This window comes from Rattus norvegicus, chromosome 2, assembly GCF_021556685.1.
Source record: "Rattus norvegicus strain SHRSP/BbbUtx chromosome 2, alternate assembly SHRSP_T2T, whole genome shotgun sequence".
Taxonomy (NCBI): domain Eukaryota; kingdom Metazoa; phylum Chordata; class Mammalia; order Rodentia; family Muridae; genus Rattus; species Rattus norvegicus.
In genome coordinates this window covers 190,083,405-190,106,113 of record NC_141535.1, presented here as the reverse complement: position 1 = coordinate 190,106,113, position 22,709 = coordinate 190,083,405, and the positions used below count along the sequence as shown (strand labels likewise).

General features: G+C 39.5%; 1 protein-coding gene across 1 annotated transcript in view; it reads left to right on the top strand.

Moving 5' to 3' along the window:
• The window catches only part of Man1a2 (mannosidase, alpha, class 1A, member 2), a 145,302-nt gene that overhangs the window by 91,020 nt on the left and 31,573 nt on the right, over positions 1-22,709 (top strand). The window contains 2 exon segments of the mRNA NM_001106452.1: positions 2,252-2,375; positions 5,344-5,437. Coding sequence (NP_001099922.1) covers positions 2,252-2,375; positions 5,344-5,437 — 218 coding nt within the window.

Below are 22,709 nucleotides of genomic sequence, written 5' to 3'. Positions count from 1 at the left end.
ATTAGTGTGTGGTGAATTAGTTCTGCTTAAAACTATTGCTAAAATAAAATTATTTTAAGAAAGTTAAGGAAACATATATTTAATCCACATTCGAAATTACTAATATCCTCTCTTCATTCTTAGTTTGAAAAATATTGTATGTATAATTGTTTCAGAACAAATTCTGCTTAAATGATGTACTTTAAAATTTTTGCATATTATGGTGTATAATTTTTTCAGACCTCGCATTCTCATGATGTAGAAACATCTGAGTGAAATCTGAGCTCCATAAAATGCTTATTTCTATTGATCAGGTTTCTGAGTTTAAGCTGTACACTGTGTGAGTGCTTTCATTTATTTAATTTCTTGGGGTTTGATGGGACAAATATGAACATCAGTTGTTGTCAACCTTTGTTCTTAAAATTGCAATTCATTGGAAGCTTTGTTCTTTAACTAAATAGATTAACGATTTTGTTTGGACTTTGAGGAAAATACAAACTGTAGGTGATCCATTATCAAACAATTCAAAATAATTACAGGACCCTTAAATTGATTACTGTGTAATCATCCAAAGTTTGCCAAACATTTCTGTTTCTTTATTGTTAATCTTTATCTTAGCAAAGAGAGATGTCTTGTTGTTTTTAATTGTTTGTTTTTAATATTCACTGCACATTTTTCTTACTCATATATAAAAGCGTTTTAATGTCTCCCTTTGATTAGTCGAAAGTGTGACATTTGTAGGAGAAATCGTGGTGGTGGTAGTTTGGAGCAGCTAATCTTTTAAATTGGGTTAGGCTTTAGTAGTTTTATTCTTTGGCATTTTCTTTTAAGTTAGAATATATAGGAGTCAAATTTTATATTTTAGAATGGTGTTTATGAAGTAACATAAAAACTTGTATAGAATTTGGTCTTTTGAAAATTATTTGCATTGCTTTGAATGATGTTTTCCTTTGCTGCTTTTAGCTGGTAACTTTTGTCATGATAAACCGTGAACTGTTAGACTTGCCGAGGTTTTGTTTGTAGAGGATAACAAAATCACTAGTTAGCTGAAATTTAGCTGATCTCTAAATCTTAACACTTCACTTCTAAAATGTATGCTGCCATTCTTAATTTGTTTTGTGTCCTGTCACACTAAAATATAAATTCTGAAAATTTAGCATGGTCTTATAGCATCCTTGCATGGCGTGGGTGATAGCTAGCTCTCTAATTGCATCCTCTAGCGTTGACTTTCTAAACTCTAGCTACTGTCTGTCACCTTTGTTTCCCTCCAGGCCATTGCATCTGCTGCTTTTTTTTATGGGGAATTTTCTCCTTGGAGGTCTATTTATCAGAGACTCCTCTGTGATCAGGACTCAGAAACACTTTGTCTGATCATAATACAGAAAGGGCCTCTCTTCTGATGAGTTTGCTGTCCTTAGCATTCAGGGTTCTATTTCTCAACTTGGTGTTCTTTATAGTAGTCTTCACCATTTCGGTGATCGCATTTGTTACAAGAGCAGGAATATTATATGTCATGTTTATTGATGTCTGTCCTGCAGCGTAGCAAGTTCTTACTATTTGTGAAAATAAGTGTCTTTCTTACATATTACTTTATCCGCATTTCTTTTTTGATTCTCTTTTGTAGCTATAAAAGAAAAAAATGATAGTGGTATTTGCCTCTGATAATTTCTCTGAGAAAATAGAATTATATAATGAAGGAGCTATAAAAGGTAGTGCTATGTATGTCCAGATGTAAATTTTAGTGTGCTCTTAACCTAGATCATTAACATATAGTATATTAAATTGACAGCATTCAACATCAGAGTAATATGCAAGCATATAAGAGAATCATTTATTACGTAGAATTCTCTCCAGCTATTAAAACCAATGAGAAAGCTGCTGTTATGAAGTGATATGGAAGACCAGTGAGGCCCATTTCAGGAATACAGTGCCTGGTCAGAGCACTTACTCAGTGCATTTCGCTTACGCTTTGCCTATAAGAGGTAGACAACAAACGAATGCATTTCTGTGTATTTATGAAAATTCTACGTGTGTAAAAAGCGATTATAGAGCCAAGTGATGATGTAAAGCAATGAGAATAGATAAAGTATATTTGATGCTTAATTTTATGTTGTCTTGATTTTTAAAACCTGACTATTATTGATTTAAAATTTTTAATAAACAAAAATTAAGATAAACTATTATATTAGATGTAGTGATTTCTAAGATCTATTTAAGATGCTCATGTGTTTCTTTCCCTAATCCTATCTCTTTCTATCCCCTTATTTCTCAGTGGAGTAGGTCGGAACTGGGGCTGGGCATCTGCAGGCAGCAGCATCCTGGCTGAATTTGGCACCCTGCACATGGAGTTCGTGCACCTCAGCTACTTGACTGGTGACCTGACTTACTATAATAAGGTTTGTCTCAGTCCTCTTTCTGTTTGGTATAAAGGACTTACAAGTTTGCCAAAAGATGTCATAGGTTTTCAGGGCTTTGGTTTTAATTGCTTATTTTCCTCTTTCACTTATTTTGCCTTTTAAATTTCTTTCTACTTAGAGCATATTTAAAGTATTTATTGAGAAGTTATAACCACTATTTTTATTTATTCTATTCCCATTTCCAATCATGGTTCTGAACTCTGTAGCTAGCATGCTAAGACAAGAAAACAAAATTTAAAAAGTTTAATAATTGTAAAGGAAGAGAGGAAATAATGTTTGTTTACAGAGTTTGAGATTATTCTGTTGTATATTTTAAGACAGTCTTAAAGGCTTTTTGTTTTCGTTTTTGAAAGAAAGGTTTGCTTTTTCATTTTCTGTTTGATGAAGTGGATCTTAGCCCAGTGTCTTGCAAATGCTGACCATTGGCTCCGCTACTAGGCTATAGCTGAATGTTAGAACCTGACTATTTAAATACAAATAACTACTGTGAACACAGCTCTCAGCTCAAAAGAAGTTAGAAATGCTTATTTCAGAGCTGAATCTGAGCAGCATATACACCCTCCCCACCCCAGAACAGATTCAGGTTACTGTCATTTCAACATAGTCATAGTTTCATGGAATTTTATAATAAAGTCATAAGTGGAGACCCATGTTAAAATATATTGGTGGAAACATCAGCTGTATGAGTTACAGCAAAGTATATCTCTTTGTGGGTCTCAGATGCTAATTGATAATATTCTTAGCCTTTGGACTGATAGAAGCCAGAGATCTCTTAGGACATCTCAAGAGGACCTAATAATCACAAGGAATTAGGTTACATAGAGGTAGGCAAGGAGAGGCAATTAAGAGGGGTAAATATACTTTAAGATAGTTTAGTTTTGAACCCAAAATATTCCAACAGTTTATAATTATGATATTTTAACTAGTTAATAGTGCTTGTAGTACCTTTAACATGGACATGACGGCTTCTTCTTCTTAAGTTCACACTATAAACACACGTTTAAATTGCAGAGATATTGAATGTAAATGTAGACGTAAAATCTTTAGAGGCTTGTTTATATCAACTGCAGAAAGTAAGAAAGTATCATTTTATAAGAAGAATCTTTATGTGGTAGGAACAGAACTTTGTGTTTACCACACACTTAAAATCTGTGGAGGTAAGGTCACGGTAGGGCCAGGGTGGCAGCTGGTGGCAAGTACTTTTTGGACTAGAAGGAAGTAGTGTGCCAAGAAGCTAGGAAAGTATGCTTGCCACAGTCCCACAGGAAGTTAGTCTGTCTGCCTACTTGAGTGAGGGAAGGAGTGACAGATGTCTCTGTCACAGGCAGCTCTAGGTTTCCAGTCTCAGTTGGCCAGGCTGAGCAAAGGCTGGCAGTCATGCTCATAGCTCTGTCCTATCTCAGTCTTTTTGTCAAAACTTTCTGGTGAGCACTTGGGTCAGGAAAACAGATGAGACTTAGTGTGATGGTGTAGCCTCATGCCAACATTCACAAGGCTAAGGCAAACGAGTTGTTAGTGCCAGTCTGCACAGAGTCCTCCTCATCCCAAAAAGGGAGAAAGAAAGTGATGATGAAAAATTCATCCAAAAAGAGTAAGTCCAGAACTTACTTACTTACTTCTTTTGTCAAAACAAAAGAAGGGAAGGGTTCCATGGTACACCAGACAGATACCACCATAAGAAAAGCAGGGACCCCCATGCCATGTTTTGTAGAATAAGAATATAAGCTGGTCCTACAGTAAGAAGTGCTGAGTACCAGAGCAGAAGAAAGCATTACCACCAACAAGAAGGCCAAAGTGGAAACAACACAGGGAAAGAGGGAGCTTGCAATGGGAAGGACTTTTCTAAGACCTGCAGACAGAACTGCAGAATGCTGATAGCGGCACTAGGAGCAAACACACTGAGGAAGGAGAGGATGTGCTGAGGAGCACAGTACATAATTATACACAATCTCAGATGCAGGGAGCCAGTTTTCTCATCTTTCCTGATGTCATTTAGAAGTGTCTAAATGTCGAGTCATTCCCATGACAGTCAGGCATGATGGCGGCCTCACAGAGGAGGGAATCAAGGGGCTTAAGTAACGGTCTTAAGCTTCTTCCCAAAGCACCATGCCAGCCCAGCCACAGAACAGGTGATGAGAGTTCCTGTGTTTGAAATGACTGGTGTGCGCAGCTCTAGAAAGCTTCCTCACATGTGTGTGTTCTAAGCCACTTAGAGCATCCAGGCCATCACTCATGTGTCAGGACAGCATGGGTACATTACCTACTCAAAATCCGAGCGATCAGATTTTAGTATGAGTAACTTTTCAGAAGACTAAGAACGTAGGAAATAGAACACCTTTCCCTCAGCACTGCTGCTCTCCCTCTGAAGGTCACGATCAGAGCTGACCAATCTGCAGACAGATGGAAGTCAGGGCTTTGGGAAGTCACCAGCCTCTTAATGTAGTTTGTGATTTTTTTGTTTTTCTCCCTTAACTTCAGGGAGATCTTTAAGAATTCAGGGAATATTTTATTGGGAGAACATTTAAAGCCCAACAGTTTGATTTTTTTTTTTTTTACTTCATTTACTTCATCACTTATTAAATTGAAATGAATACTTTTCATAGAAAGTTTTGATTCCATTTCTCTGGTTACTTTTATTCTTATATTTGAATATCTACAGGGATACATCTGGATTATATGCTGATGCTTGTGGTGGCTAAGAGTGTGTAGACTGAGGATTTAAACTGTTTTATGAGCTCTTTTATTTGCTACTTCTATTATTGTTGAGTTTTAGGTAATGACATCCATTAGTAAAACGAATGCGTCATTTAAGGAGCAGAAGCCCTTCCTGACCAGCACACATGACAGTAGAAAGTGGGTTCCCAGTGGGGAACCACAGCCTGCAGGCTATTGAAGAGCTCGATGACACCTGGTTTTACTAATTACATTCTTAATTCACTTTGATTAGGTCATGCACATCCGGAAACTACTACAGAAAATGGAACGCCCAAATGGTCTTTATCCAAATTATTTAAACCCGAGGACAGGGCGCTGGGGTCAGTGTAAGTATTTCAAGTGCAGTTGCTGACTTGTTAAGATGGTTATTAAAGTCTTTGCTTGATAGGTGGAAGGTGAGTCATTTGGAATTAAAACTCCAAACATAGGCCTGACCGGCTAGTTACCTGGTAATGCTGCTGCTGCCGTCCATGGGTTTCTGATCTCCTTTGGTGACTTGAGTTTCTGCTCGTTAAAAGGAAGAATTGCTAAGGCGTCTCACAAGAGTATTTTCTTTTTGTACCTGGAAGTACTTTGCTGAAGTGCGGGCTGTCACTTTGAGGGATAATGTATAGTAATTATTCATATAATGCATAGTAATTATTCATATCTTCCTGTAAATAAAAGCACTGCCTGAGATGAGTATTTGTGTTTGTGGATTTCAGAACAGACAGAACTGTGAGTTTTAGAGAGGGGGCAGTTGCCATCGGACGGACTTTGTTAGGCATTCACTTAAGAGAAGTTACCATGCGTCTATTCTTCACTAGCTGGTGTATGCGACTGAAGATGGGGAAGGTAGGCCTTGGTCTGGTTAAGGAGCTCCCAGGCTAGCAGGGTAGGAGGACACTCAGAGCGGTTGGCATACAGTGTGATAAACGTAGTAGAGAGGTGTTCTGGTTAAGGTGAAACTGCAGGAATAATTAATCCGCCCGGTGCTTTATTGGCAGAGTTAACAGAGTAAGAGCTTAGAATTCATCTTTGAAGGTATTTGGTTTCAAATGGTAATTGCTTGTGTGGAAATGTTGAACTTATAATTTTAATAATTATGGTTTTCACAAATGCTATTCTCTTTTTAAAAGTAAAGACACTAAGATAAATGTGAGTAAGAGCCTTGTCAGCCTCAATACCGGGAGCCGGAAAGTTGGCCAGGGACCGTCCTGTAGGCACCTTTTCAGGAAGTCGCTTGTAAACCCATTTTTCTCATGTATTTTTCCTTCCATTAGTTCGTGGAGTTCACTTTTCTCTTTATTTTGAAGGAAATATTAAAGCCAATGCGCATAAAAAGATTGATATCTGTATTTGTAAAACAAGAGTTTACTTTTCTTCTGTTGTAGGTGAGGGACTGGATTGGATGCCTACTTAGTAATTTTGATGAATCAGATTGTAAAATTTACCCTCTTAAATATTAAGCTTTGGAATCTCAAATGTGGGAAACTGTGCTCAGTTTCTCCAGGATCTCATGGCAGTATATATATTATACGGGATAACTGTATAAATGTCTAAGATGAAAAACAAAAAGCTAAACAGAGGTTGCATGTGTAACCAGAAGCTCTTCTTACAATGTACAATGCGAAGCCATAAACCTAAGATGTCAGACTAATCATATAGTGATCCACATTCTATAATAATTAAAACGCAAATTTTATAGTAAGATACATTTGAACATATTTAGGAAGTGGTTTTCATATTCTTTCTATATTATGATGTCTTATAAGATCATAAGAAATAGATGCTCACTTAAAGATTGCTGATGTAAGAAAACAGAACCTAATTCAGAAACACAGATGATGAATAAGCCAGTACTGTTTAGATCTATGAGTGTTGTGCCTAGTATTTGTAGACTGTCTCTATAGACCGCTACCTAGAGGCCCTTCCCTTTCACTGTGCCCATGGTCAGGGCAGTGTACTTTAAACAGAGGCACAGTTCTTTGACTATTAGTTTGGTAAAGCGAATCACAAATCCTGTATACCCAGTGTTTCAAAGAGTGTTATTTTTATGCCTTCTGAATCTAACAATTACCTGATTTATTTCTGGGAAATTTTAAGAGCTACAAAGTTTATTTGCTGAACTGAGGAATTATTTACAGTTGCAATAATTTTGAAACATTCTAAGTTTTTATCCAACAGAACTTTCTGTAATTATAGAACGTGAGCATAGTCATTAGACAAGTGATAGGTAGTTGATGGGCACTTGAAACATTCCTGTTAAACTTATGGATCTGTACTTTGAACTTTATTGTTTTAATAGGGCTTTCTTTTAGATTTACGCCTGAGCACGGTGTCTCCCTCCTACATCCTTGATCTCTCCTTCAGCAATTATTGCTACATTTATATGCATTTATACACACGCACACACACGCGCGCGCGCGCGCGCACACACACACACACACACACACACACACACACACACACACAGTTAATGTGTGTGCCCCCATTTAGCTTTGTTTGTAAGTACATGTGACTAGGGCTGACAACTTGAGATTGTCCAGCCCTGGTGGAAGCTCATCTCTGGAGGGGACTGACTCCACACTCCTGTGTAGGGGTGGGACCACATGTAATTTCTTCTGTCTGTATTGGCAGGTCTACTGGTGGAGTCTTTGTCCTGACCGTGAAAGTTTATGGACACATTTTCTCTATCGTGTTGAGAGGATATTATCTAACAGCAGATGTCCCAGGCCTCTGGTTTCCCAGTCTTTTCACCCCCTTTCCCATGGTTTTCCCAGAGCCCTAGTGGGAGGGGTTGTGTTATATCAGTTGGGCTTAGACACCCCATTGTCACTTATTCTCTGCATTTTGACTGGTTGTAGGTCTCTGTAATAGTCTCTTATCTGTTGCAAAACAAATCTTTTGATGAGTAATGAAAGGTACACTTTTTTGTGGATGTAAGGATGAGTATTTAAAAAAGCAAACAAAGAGAAATTACATTGCTTTGGGAACCTAGCAGTATAAGGTTCTTTCAGGGCTAAAACCCATCCATACATAGTCGACTAGGTTTGCAGTACCGGGCATGAATTCCCTCCTGTTGAGCAAGTTCAAGTCTAGTTAGGTAGCTGTCTGTTCCTCCCGAGGTAAGAGTGCTACTGTTGCACCACCGTGGGTGTCTCGCGGGCCCGCCACTGTTGTGGCTCATCGGTGTTACAGCTGGACAGGACTACAAGTTGTGGCTTGTCCCTGTCCCTGCACAGGTTGGATAGCACTCTTTGATACTATGAGAGCCACTCCTTAGAGAGGGAACTTCCTGGTCAGTTCCAGCTTGATTCCTCTACTCCTTTGTCTGAAAAGTGGGGTGTCTTCAGTAATATAGAACTTTATCTTCAAATTCTGGAAGAAAACAAAAATTACATTGGCTTAGAAACCTGACAGTAAAAGGTTTTCCTTTCAGAGAGCAGCTGTGGGTATTGTATTACTCTACTACCTACATTACGTTAATAAGTGATAAAGAAAAAACTTGATAAGTGCTTGAAAAAAACTGGGTTAACTCAATTGTATCATCTATGAAAATGATTTCAAAGTAGATTTTAAAAATACAACCACATTTATGTGACTGAACTCTAAAGCCCTTAGATGACTATCCAGGCCAAGATTGCTCAATATGACACCAAAACTAGATAACCATAGGAAAATAAGTTATATATAAAGAGAAAAAAATTTTGTGCATCAAAGGACACTATCATGAGTTAAAGATAACCTACCAAACGAATTACATACATGGTGAGGGAATATTTCCACAATATATAAAATCCTGCAACTCAACAAGAAGGCAACATAAATAAAAAAATAGCCTGCATGATTCAAATAGATATTTTCCCCCAGAAGATATGCAAAAGGAAATAAGTAAATGAAACTGTTCAGTGGCCCCATGGAAATGCAAGTGAAAACCCCAGTGAGACAGGTACCTCCTGCTTCACAGTTTCCACGGAGGCTGGAACCAGATGATCAGAAGTAAGTCTTGGCAAATGTGGGAATTAGAGCATTTGTCGTTTCTGGTGGTTACTAGAAACCTCGCAGCTAGAGTAAAATCCTGACAGGTTCCAAAGGTAAACACCGCCAAATGGACAGCCACCAAGTACACAGGAAGCAGGCTCCGATGCTGATATCCCAGCGTTCACAGCAGCAGGAGCTAGAACTGAGCAGCTTTGCATGTGATTTGCTCTCTAGAGGTGCAGTTGCTGGAGACTGTGGCCCGGGGGAGACAGGAGGGAAACAGTGGGCCATTTACAGTGGTCAAGATTACCCGTCTCTGGGAACATTGCTCTCATGACTAGAACACTTTCCAGTGGTACAGGTACAAGGTAATTGGGTCATTAGAGCCCTGTCCCATGAAGGGGTTGGTGCTGGTCATAGCTTTGATGAGGACGGGTTGTTGCAGAATAAACCTGCCGTACATGGCTGACCCTTTCTATCCATTCCCTTTCTGATTCTTCCGCTGTGCTGTGATGTAGCCAGATTGACTTCACTCAAGTTAAGTAGATGTTGAAACCATGATCTTGAATCTTCAAAAATGTGAGCAAATAAAAGCCTCTTTTCTTTATTAATCCTTGCTTTAGACATTTAGTTTTAGCGACAGAAAATGGATATAATCAAGTGTTTTAACAAGAAATGAATAAACAAATATAGTGTAAGTGTTGCAATATAATATTACTAAATTTTTAAAAAAGGAATTAATTATACATGCTACAATATAAGTGAGTCCTTTGAAAACAATATATTAAATGAACAGAGACAACCATACAACACACACAAACATACACATTATATCATATATCATTATGATGGTCTGTATATGCTCAGCTCAGGGCGTGGCACTATTAGAAGGTGTGGCCCTGTTGGAGTATGCATGTCACTGTGGGTGTGGGCTTTAAGAGCCTCATCCTAGATGCCTGGAGGCCAGTATTGTGCTATCAGCCTTTAGATGAAGATTTAGAACTCTCAGCTCCTCCTGCACCATGCCTGCCTGGATGCTGACATGCTCCCACCTTGATGATAATGGACTAAACCTCTGAACCTATAAGCGAGCTCCAATCAAATGTTGTTCTTATAAGAGTTGCCTTGGTCATGGTGTCTGTTCACAGCAGTAAAACCCTAACTAAAACAATGTCTGTCTGTCTGTCTGTCTGTCTGTCTGTCTGTCTGTCTGTCTGTCTATCACCTATCTGTCTATCTGTCTACCTATCTATCACCTATCTGTCTATCTGTCTATCTATCACCTATCTGTCTATCTGTCTATCTATCTATCACCTATCTGTCTATCTGTCTATCTACCTATCTACTATCTATCTATCTATCTATCTATCTATCTATCTATCTATCTATCTATCTATCTATCTATAGTCCAGGGACAAAGACAGGAAGGTTGTAAATTTGAAGCTAGCCTGAGCTACAAAATAAGTTTATGTGAAAGTATCTCTTAAAACAAAACCAAATTGACAGATTGAAGAGAAAGAAAAGCAAGAGGAAAAACAGCCTGCTGACAGTCCAGCCCTTATTTTATTTTATATTTTTGCAGGGGGCAGGGGGAGTGGCAGAGAGGTCTCTGAGAATGAGTCTTCTCTCTGCTTACAAACTAGGGTAGTTATAGTGCAGAGGCAAGGCTGGTGTTCAGTTGGCTGTGGCTGGTGGTAACCAGGGAGCAGTCAGTTAGAGAAGGTTAGGTGATCAATAAGCATTTCTCCCGACTGGCCATTATTCAGTTTATAAGGAGGGCAGTCAAGAACCTAGAGAGACAAGTTACTTAACTTCTAAAAGCTGTATTACTGTGGTTATTGAATTGTTACAGTTCAACCACAGTGGAGGAGTTTTATAAAATGGTTCAACCCTGACTAACACAAAGGAACAGAACAGAGAAGTGGAATAGAGAAGAGAATGAAGAGTTGTTTGTACAAGGTTTCAATTTGTGGTGATGAGAACGTTTCAGGAATGGATAGTGATTGTGGTCTCCTGTTGAACCTACCTGTGTCACTCACTAGCACATTTCACAATGGTGCCCGTGACACCATTTGTTTTATGCATAGATCACCATAAAAGGGGCCTGATCAAAAAGAACTCATTTGCCACTGTTCTTTTGCACAAAATAAATTTAAATTACTTTGTAATATATTCATCATCAGCAGTTATTAGTTTTGGAATGTTACAAAAAGTGCTATTCATTCGGGGTTTTAGCAGACAGATTTTCAAACCTTAGCAAGTTGCCTTCATATCCCGTTAGCAGCTGCAACCCTACTAAATTGTCTGATTTGTTCTTTCTTGTGTTTTTGTATGTTTTATATCAGCTCTGGAAAGTGTATCAAATTCCATCATTATCTTGGAGCAGTATACATCTGTCATATCTATAAATAGACTGCAAAACAAACATTTAATTGAACTGAAAGTTAACCATTCAGCGTTGGCTAACTGTATTATAATTAGAGTGATGATAATGTCTGACATGCACATAGCAATCAGAGAGTAATTGCTAGTAATTACTTTTAGGATAAGGACTTGGCAACAGATATAAAAGAATATCTCAACGAACCTAAATTTAAAGGCAAATCATTGGTTCTGTTTCTTTTTCATTTTAGTTCTCTCAATTTTAAGTACACTGATTAGCCTATGCCATTTAACGATTTAAAATTAAGGCAATATAGGAAACCAGTCACTAGTAGTTCATTAAGTTTTATAAAACTAAATTTTAAATTTGTTGAAAAGATTACAATGGGTACAAACCTTGTTTGCAGTTTTAGTACAAACCTTGTTTTATCTGCTTAACAGTCTAGATAAAAGGTTGAACTTCTGTGTCTCTGTTATTTCTCCCAGTGAGCTCTTCAGTATGAAGCTCATGTGGGTCATGATTGTGCAACACTGTATTTGAAAATGCCTCACTAGCTTATATTCTACATTTGGAGCTGCTCTAGAAAGAGCTTCTGCCTGACTGCTGAGACGGCCATGTGAGTAGCTGGTAGTTAGGCATGCTTTAAAATGTGTCCTCAGTTCCTGAGTATCAGAAGACTCTTGTAACATATGGTTCATCATATCTGATGCATAAGCAGTCCCAGGTCAGTGGTTCAAGTAGAAAGCAGACATGTTGTGGTTTTAGATCTTAGGTAAACTTTAGATTTCTAGCTTCTGCACAGCTCTCTCCCAGGCCAGCTGCCCAGGAGTGTGAATGGATCTGTGAGAAGACTGAGATGAATTCCCACAAATTAAGTAGCTTGTTACAGCAGTAGACCTCTACAGTAGTTCAGATAGAAAACCACGGATTTCCTGACTCATAGAGCTCAAGACTTGAATCTTCTTCTGTCTCATTTCCTTTAATTCTGTTTGTGAGTTGTTGGTGTTTTGTTTTGTTTTAACCTGTGTACTTGTTAAGCCTTTCTTATATTTATAACAAATCCAGAAATTGGCACATGACACCTAAGTGCAAAATCCTTAAAAAAAAAAAAGTATTCATTTAAAGTACACTTGCCGGGGCTGGAGTGATGGCTTAGTGGTTAGGAACACTGGCTGCTCATCCAAAGGACTGTGTTCAATTCCATCACCTATGTGGAAGTCCACATCCATTGGTAACTCAAGTCCCAGGACATCTAACATCATCAGACCTCTGCAGGCACTATAGCATACGGTTCACAGACACACATGCAGGCAAAACACCCATGCACATCATATAAAATATGGTATTCTTTTGCATTTTTTCTAGTCTTACTTAGCTGTACTCAGTCTTTATGAGTTTGCTTTTTATCATATCTGGTCTTTAGAGCCTTCTTCCCAGGGCTATAGTGAAACACCAGTCACCTGCTAACCGTTGTGTGACACTGTTTTTGAGGAGACGAAAATAAACATCTAGTCACCTTAGAGAACCAAGGGCAGACTAAAATAAGGGTACCACTAAAGTCCAGTTTGGTGAACTAATGGATTTCATTATGGTTACTTAGAGAAATATGAGTAAGGGATCTGAAATGACGGCTGCATCACCAGACTCCATCCCAATAGCTCTTGAAAGCTAGAAAGCTCACATGCATTTACAGCTTGCAGGCAGCTCAACAGCTTGGAGACTGTCACATAGACAACACAGGTGGTCCGAGCCTCTTCTAGGCATCTTAACGGATCTCTGCTTCTTCCAGGCAGCTCTGCTGGTCTCTTTCTCCTAGGTGGCTCAGCCTGAGCCTCTTCTAAGCCTAGCATGACTGAGAGTGTCTCTCAACAGTCCTTACTGCTTATATATGCTTGGGAAATGAGTGGGCTAATGAATGTGGTCAGTTTCAGGGACTTTCTGAAGCCTTCGAGTTGTGTACTTCCTGAGCTTATTAAGATACTTCCCCGTAGGATGGAATAGTTTACCTCCTTTTAGAATATTCTGTTTCTTAACTAGCTTCCTTCCAAAAGAAGACAGTTTTATCTGTGAGGAAATTGCCATATTTCACTGACAAATCTCAGATCTAGAGTACTAATCTTCTGTTATCCTTGGTCTCCAGTTGTCTGTTGGATTTTTTTATTGAAATATTCAAGACACCTTGTATATGTGAATATCAGTAACCCAGTTATTATAGTTGTTGATGTGATGATGACCAGGTGTTTCTCTAGTTCTTTTTGTTATCAGTTAATGTTTTTTTCTGTTCTTTTTTATGCCATAAATCCTAGTGTTATTTTTTACTTCTTTATTTCAAATCAACCTCCATTTTTTTTATTTATCCTTGAAATATACCTGGAATCTAGGTACTCCTTATCTGAGCTGAGTTACTCTCTCCTGTTTATATTTTTGTGACAGCACGTTTTATGGCTTAGATACAAAATGTCCATTTAAAAGACTCCCATGTTGTCTTGGTTGCTAGCAAATGGTCTTATGTGAAGAATGAATCCTAGGGCTCTGACCTAACCTGTTGGTAAAGCCCTTGGGAAGTCACAATGTGGTGGCATTACTGGGAGGCAGAGGGAAGCAGGCAGAGGACCTAATTGGAGGGAAGAGATCACTGTAGGCATTCTCTGGGAAGAAGCTCCATCTTCTTCTGGCCGCCATGAAGTCAGCAGTTGGGTTCAACTACAAGCGTCCTAACATAGTATTCTCTCCTGACAATACAGAATCAGGGCATCAGTGACCATGAAGTGTATTGACTGACGCCGTAACACTAAGTCTCCTTTTAAAACTGTTTCTTAAGTATGTGTAATAGACACAATAAACAAACAACAGCTCCTAATTGGTCTTCCTAAGACTGCCTTCAGTCTATTCTAATATGGGAATCAGCCACTTTTTACTTTATAAATTGTGTTGCACTGTGCAACTCTCCAGTGAACTTAGATTTTACTCTCCGGAGTGTAATCTGAGCCTTCTTTGATCTCTTTCCTAATAAGTTTTTGTAGTCTATCTCCATTAACAACCCTACCTCAGTTTCTAGAATCTACCACGCAGGGTTTTCTTTTTTTTTGTTTGTGTGTTTTTTTGTTTTTGTGGGGTTTTTTTGTTTGTTTTAATCACAGAGCCATTGTACCTTTCTCTTGTATGCTTAGAACAAACTCCAGAGATAGATATTTACACAGCTCACTCTCACTCTCTACAGAGGTTTTCTTTTTAAGTTGCCTTAGAAGTGAGTCTTCCCTGCTTACCCCTTCTAAAATTTAGACTGCCCATCTGACTACAGATCCATACTATGGTGAACATATCTTTGTTCATAGATAGTTAATAAGAACACAGACTGTAAGCAGACTAGCTGACTTATGCCTGCTACGTTCCAGCTTTGTGACCTGATTATTGAAGCACTTTGCATCTGACTTCCTCCTCTAGACAATGTGGGTAATAGCATAATATACTTTATGAGGTTTTATAAGGATGAATTAGCTTATTTATAAAATACTTGAAATAGTGTCTGATACATAGTGGTCCTCATTGTTTGCTCTTCATCTTATTTTTCATCTCTCAACAGACAGAATAAAAGATCCGTGAGGGCAAAGTGTTTTCTTAGTTTTATTCCCTTCTTATCCCTAGTGCCTAGATGGGGCACTGGCACAGGGAGGCCATTTAAGAAATGACTAGTGAAAGAGTGAAGAAAAGTTTTAGATGTTGTCTCAGTTGATCTACTTGTAAATTGAAAAATCATGATCATTCCTCAGTTTTTAAACTTGCCTCTCATATTTGCCTAATGAACTTCTAGTTCTAAACAGTTTATGCTGATTCATTGATTGATCCGCAAGCTTACTTCACACGGACTTTGGAGGCAAATGCTATTTCTCTGTCTTTTCCATTGATGGAGAAAATGAAGTGCAGAGAAGTCAAGCCATTTGCACCGAGGTAACGCAGGTGTTGAGTCCAGAGCAGAGCCAGGGTCTGCACAGCAGACTGGCTGCAGCAGTTATTGCCCTTACCGCTGTTCTGCATGTGCCACACACAGCCCAGGACCTTATGCCTCCTTTTTTCTTCCGCTTGCCGATCCACAGTGTCTACTTTGACCTTCTCCCTATTCCCCCGTTCTTTAAATGTTCATCTTACCTCTAAAGTAGCAGTGTATCTATTACTATGAATTCTTGAGTAAACTGGCTTTCACAAATTAATAGCTTGTTATCCAACTTAGCTTTTCCCTGAATTTCCTGCTATCTGATTGCGTTGTTGTTGTTGTTGTTGTTAGATCCATTTAGATATGTAACTAGCATCCCCAAATTCAACAGACCAGTTACAATACCTTTCTCTTTAGGCCATTCTCCTCCAGTATTCCCAGCTTTAGGGAGGAGCACATTTGTCACTCTGCTGCCCTTGGAAAGCTGGCGCTACCCAGGACTTCCCCTTTCAGTAGGTGCACCCAGTAGATCGCATACAGGAGAGCAGTAGTCAAGAAATGATTTAGTTATTTTGAGAAGTTAATAAGCATCAAATGCTAAGAAGCAGATACAGTTGAAGGGTAAAGTTACACATAAAAAGGGAGAGGCCTCATGAGAAAGAAACTGAAGCGGTCAGGGTTCAGAGGCAGAAGTACTGTTGTAGATAGAGAACAGGTACTCTGTCCTTAGTAATCAAAGGATAAAGAAAGCACAAAGAATTGAAGGACTTTTCTGCTTTATCTTGCCTTGGCTTTCTGTATTTTTTCCCCTATCTGTTGTGAGAGATAAGGTCAAACAGTGGGGAACTTAGAGTTCAGAAATCTGCTTTAGGTTACAAGAAAGAACACTAAATTGAGTCATTATGAAATGAGAAGCAATGGTTTCTTTTGAGGGTGGCTATTGTGAGTTTGGCGCGTGTAGTGGAGGAAATGGCTGAGTTCGTCCAGAGCTGGTTGGTGTGCTGACGGGGTACAGCAGAAGAGCAGTGGGGCAGCATTTGTAACTCGGGCAGCTGGCCACCGCATAGCCATACATAACCTAGACATGGCCCTCAGCCCTTAGTGCCGCTGGCTACTCAAGGCCTCCTCACCATGGCCCCGGGTGACAGGGCTGGTCACTCTGAACAAGATTGAGGGAGGGGAGGGAGACGTGAGTCAGGTGATGGTGTTCAAAGGGAGTCTTGCAGCTCTAACTGGCTAGCGATCAGGTGCTTCTTTATTCCAGATTATCTGATTTTTCATTACATGTCCAGGGTTACAAGTTCAGTCACAATTAGAAATATAAACAGAACAGATTTTATTTTATTATCAGCTCTATAACTCCAATTTAAGGAATCTAAAGAGTGTCTCCTCCAGAGCAAACACATTGATTATGCGACAGCTTGCATATCGGCTGGCAGCATTGCAGTTTGAAAGCACGGTAGTAAATAGTAACACCCAACTTCTTTACTGTATGTTTGATCATCTATGCTAGAAAGTAGGACATTATTTTAGTCAATCTGTCTTATTTACTGAATTCTGTTCCTCCAGGGGTGTGCCCGGTATGACCCCCTATCTTTAAACTACATTTTCAGAGAGCTCTAAGCCATAATGTAAAGAAACCTTGAGTCTGTAACCTGTTCTCCTGGACAGTCAGAGTTTGTCAGCTGTGTCTGTTTATCATGCACCAATTATACTGTGTGAGTTTGCACAGAGGCAGAGACTCCAAGAAGATTCCTGGAGTAATGGCCTCATCTAGCCATGTGCTTGTCTGTTCTTAATCATCTCCAAGGCATACGAAGACTTCCAAATAATGTCCAGATAAAGTTAGTTTTAAGATTTTCCTAAAAAGACTCAGACACAATTTCCTCAGGAAAAAACATAAAATGAATCAAAATGCAGAAAATCCCCAAGAATGCAGACTGCAGAGACCCAGTTCCAGCAGTCAGAAGGACAGCGATTGCAGCCATCTCCAGCTTTGCCAGAGCTGCATCAAACAACCGTGCTGGCTTCACGACTCTGTTTCCAGTGGATGTGGCTGTGCCAGCCAGGCCTTACTTAGTTTTAATTAGTGTCTCCCAAATGACTGTGTTAAACATCTTTTTATATGACATTAAGTAAGTATGAAGATCTTTAGTACATTGTCAGATGAGACTTCTTGTGTACTGCTTATGTTTTTAAATTGCATCGTTTATTTTTTTTAATGTAACAATGCCTATGTGAGAAACAGTCTTAAGAAGGCTTTTTCCCAGGAGGTGGCTTGTGTTTTCATTCGCAGTAGGGCTAAACAGTATAAAATATCCCAGTTTTTTTTTTTCCTAGCAGATCGAAGTTCGTTTTGTGCCTATAGATATCCAAATAAGGTAGAGCTTTTGTTGAAAAGGCTCTTTCTTTACTCAGTAGCTTTCCCCTTTATTAAAGCCCACAGGCGGTATGGTTAGGGTTGGGTTTGGATGCTGTCCTGCTGTGTTGCTCTGGTTATGTGTGCCTAGCACACCACCTTGCTCTTTTGAATAGTACAGCTTTATTACATGTCTTGAGATCAAGCTGTGCTGACGCTCTGACTTTTGACTCACGCACTGACTGTGTAATGCTGGAGGCCACACCTAGGACTTCACTATGCTACGCATTCACTGAGCCAGGATCTCTGCCATCTTTGAGAATCATCTTGCCTAGGTCGGTTGAGTCTCTACATCTGTTTGAGGAGAATTGACTCTTAATACTGGTCAAAATTCTCATCCTTTAAGAAAGTACTTCTAGCTTTGTTATGTAGTTTATAACTTTACACAGATACTTTCTAATTTTCAGGGCATAGGCCTTTGATTTATTTGTTTTATGGGAAGAATGGCATACATATATTATACTATTTTAAATGGCATTTTTTCCAGGCATGGTGTTGCACGTCTTTAATACCAGTAGTCAGGAGATAGAGGCAGGAGGATCACTGAACTCTAGGACAACCTGGTCTACAGAGTGAGTTGTAGGACAGCCAGGGCTACACAGAGAAACATTGTCTTTAAACAAAGGCATTTTTAACAGATATTTTAAAATTATGTGGGAGGGGTAATGTGTATGTATTTATGTGTATATTAGTACAGTGCCCTAGGAGGCTAGAAGTAATCATTGGATCCCTTAGAGCTGAGTTACAAGTGGTTGTTGTCAGGTCCCAACGAAAGCCAGGACAAATGGCTAACTGTGGTGTCTTAGTATACCAAAGTGTCTGCTTGGTCTCTAGGCTCACTCAGTACCTGTGGCTCCTCTCAGCCTCCCTCACGTCACCCCTGCCTACCTTAACCTGTCCAGACCAGGGGCTTCTCTTTTCCCAGGTTCTCTTTCCTGCCGTTTGAGCCACCCACTCTCCTGGTTTCATTGATTCTCGTCAGCTCCCTCTTTTGACCTTTTTTCCTCTTGGTTTTCTCCTCTCCTGCTCTTTCCCTCACACTTCCATAGCCCAGTTCAGTTTGTATTCTTTCAGACACTTCTGGCTGCTCTCTCCCTCCCTCACCTGTAGTACAGTCCTTTTCCTCAGAAAATACCTTGGAGTGGCCATGTCCTCATTCTCATTACACTGTGAACTGCCCAGCAGAAGTGCTGGGAATTGAACTTAAGTCCGTTGAAAGACTAGCACATTCTCTAATAAACCACTATACCAACTGCACCATTGCTTCAGCCCTTATAAATGACGCTTTTTTATTTGAATATCTAATGTTAGTTAGCTATAGAAATAAGTTATTTTTAATATATTAATCATAGATCACATTTTCAAATCGGTTATGGTTTATTTGTTTGCAATTAGTTTTTTAAATCTATTACACTTATAGGATCCTTCCAATTAATTACATAGAAAACTAAGAATGTGGATATTCTTGTCTTACTCCTGATTTTAGGAAGAACCTGGGTTTTCGTTGTTCTGTATAGTGTCAGCTGCACATGGTTTGCTTTTCAGTGTGTGTGCCTATTAGTGGGTTAAGTAAGGAGTTGATGGTGGTAGAGCGTGCTGGAAGTTTGTGTCAGGAACAGTAGATACTACCAAGTGCCTTTCCTGCCCACCCCTCACCTTTTTTGTTAGTATAGTGACTTATATTGATTATACTATTTTGATTAGTAAATCTGTCATTCTTACTATTTATGTTTACTAATATGTTTTCTTTAAACATTTTGTAGGATTGACTTTTTTAGACTTGCTCTATGAATCTCTTTTTCCTTTCTATCTTATTCTGGCACCATTGTAATGATTACCTCATAGATTCAGTTATGAAACATTTTTTTCCTAGTGTTTTTGTAAGAGTTTGTGTAGAATTGTATTGCCCTTCTTTTAAGAATGTCATAAAACTTAATAGCATAACCAACCACACAGTCTAGGCTTTTCTTTGGGAAAAGCTAACTACAGTTTCAAGTTCTTGGACAAGGACAGCTTGGGCAGGTCCTTGAGTCTGAATATTTTTCTGTCTCTCAGAATTTGTATATGTTATTCCTTTTAATTTTATATTTTCTTTTCTTTTCCTTTTTGGCTTTGGGTTAACTTTGTTGTTGTTATTTAGTTTCTTGAGGTTGAAGCTGAGGTTCTTAATGTAGGACCCTCCTTTTTCTGGTAAACTCCAGACTAGTTCCTCCAGAATACTACTCTAAATACCCCATACATTGTAACACAGTGTGCTTTCATGTTCTTTTGAGTTCACTATCAAACCCCAAAGTCTGGGCCGTAGTTTCCTGAGATGTGTTTATCCTCCTTTGCCTTCAGAGACTCCACTCCGTTGGTTTTTGTGTTTTCATTTTATTTTTATTGCTTTGCGCTTTGCAAAAAAAATTTTCGTTGTTGTAAAGTTTGTTTTTGTTTTTGCTGGGGTTCTACCCAAGGCCACATGCTGCCTAGTAGGCCCTCTATAGAGTACTGAGCTAAACTGCTAAGCCTTTGGGGGTCTTTTGTTTTGCTTTGTTTTACTTTATTGAGAAAGGCTTTCATGTGCAACTTGAATAGACCTCGAACTAATAAATATCTTCTTGCCTTGGCCTTCTTCAGCTAGTGTCATAGGCATTCACCATAGTGTGTGTGTGTGTGTGTGTGTGTGTGTGTGTGTGTGTGTGTGTGTGTGTGTGTGCGCGCGCGCGCGCACGTTCATTTAAATAACTACTTCTGTAAGTCTTCCAGGTCAGCTCCCCCTCCCTGTGCAGTACCTAGTCATCTGTGAGTTTCATCTAGCAGTTTTTAAGTCTCTGATATTGTGGTTTTCATGTTTAGAACTTCAACATGCGTCCTTTATGTCTTCTTTGTCTTCACATTTTAGGCATATGTAACAGTGATAACTGTTAATCTCATATCCCTTTCTGTGTAATTAATACCGTCTGTGTCCATGTCCCCCCACTTGCTGTTGTCCCGACTCTGAGTGTCTGTGAATATTTGACTGTATTCACATGTTATGAATCCCATGCTGCATGTTAGTTACATTGTATTTCTGGCTATCTTGAGGTCTGTTCTGGAATGTAGTTAAGTTGGCTGGAAACAATTGGACTTTTTTCTTGTCCTGCTTTTGTGATTTGTTAGGTGACTCTGGTACATTGTTCAGCCCTGGATCATTATTTCCTCTTCTAAGGCAAGATAATTCTGAGTATTTACTATATATCCTGTGAATTATGAGTGTTTCTGCCCTAACTGGTAATAATGGGAACTTTCTCAATAGTCTTCATTTTCACCAGACAATATTTCCTCCTGTTTTTTCATGGTTTCTTGTGACCATATTTCCTGGGATTCCATTTTCTTACCTCATAATAGAAAGCATAGGAAAACAGAAAACAACTCTTTTTGGTAGTCACTAAAATATAACCTTTTCAGCTTATTTAGTCTTACCAGTTCGTTTTGGTCTTCTCAGAGAGTCTCTTTTGTCCAGTGTAAGATAGAAATCATCAAAGCTGGAAAGATGGCTCAAAGGTTAAGAGCAAAGGACCTTAGTTTAGTTCCCAACAAATACAGCAGGCAAGCTTATCACATTGTGTAATTCCAGCTCCAGAGGAACCACCTTTTCTCTCCATAGACATCTGCGTACAAATGAAAATAAATCCCTTTTTAAGAAAGCAGTCATGACTGGGAAACCATACATGCCAGTGAGGCTTTGCTGAGACTTGTACTCAAGCACAAAGGTAACAGCACAGAAGGGTGCCCAATTCCAGGAGGCAAGGAATAAGGCTTTATCCCCAAAGGCAGCCTTGCACAGATCCTCAGGTGCACACCATGGCAGGATGTCTGAGCACTGACAGTTGTTAGTTGGCATGGCAGGACGCTCATGCATAACACTCTCATCTGTACTCTGCTCTCAGATGATGGTGGGGGGCTCAGGAGAGCCATAGCTGAGTATGTGGGCATGCCACGTGTTTCTGTTCCAGGAAAGCCTTTGGGAGGAGTCATAGGCTCAGAGATAATGGGGGAAGGGAGTAAATGTAGCTTGTGTTTTAGGCAGGAAACCTTGATAGAAGGATGAGGACCCTCCCTGCCCTGTCCCAGCTCTTTCCCTAGTCTCAGACAGGTTTTTCATGTATGCTATCCCGAATACTCAAGGAAAATCCTTGTAGATCTCTTCTAGTGCTCTTCTCTTCTGCAGATTTCTCCTCTGTACAGAATGAGAAAGTTCTGAATATGGGCATGGCCATGTCAGGGACCCCAGTGCGTCAGCCGCATAGAGTGGCAAGCCGTCTTCTGGCCCATGTGCAGATGTTGACAGTGTATGCCAGAAACATCCTCAGCATCTTTCTCTTTGTTCTCCCTCCACCAGATGTTTACAGCCTCAAGACTGCTCCTCTATAGTGACTGAAGCTACTAAGATTACCTAACCCCCTCCTTATTCAGCTGTATATAAGAACTGTTCGTCTGTATATAACAAACATGTTGAGCCTCTGGGGGTCCTGGGGTTCTTTCATTCCGACCTCAGCTTTTCTGTTCATGTCTGTATGAGTGTCGTTTCTGCAGGGTTTTAGGACCCGAGCCATTCAGGGAGACTGCACTCCTCTTTCATGTACTAATTTATTATTTCCTTCCCATCTTCGTTTCTTCAGTTCAGGAGACCTACAGGACTTGGTCAAGTTTACTGTCCCAGGGTCTCTGCCTGCAAATGTTCTTGAGGGAACAGCTCGTGGGCAAGCAGGACTCACTTTACTTCTGTCTTTAAGGAATGACATCCTCCCTTGTCTGATGCGGACTGGAACACCCACTGCGTTATTTTATCTTACAGTTTCGTTGTTTTAGCTTGCAGGGTGAACCTCACAGCAGTTCTCTGTTTTGGTCATACCGCCTGACCCCCAGCAGTTCCTCATA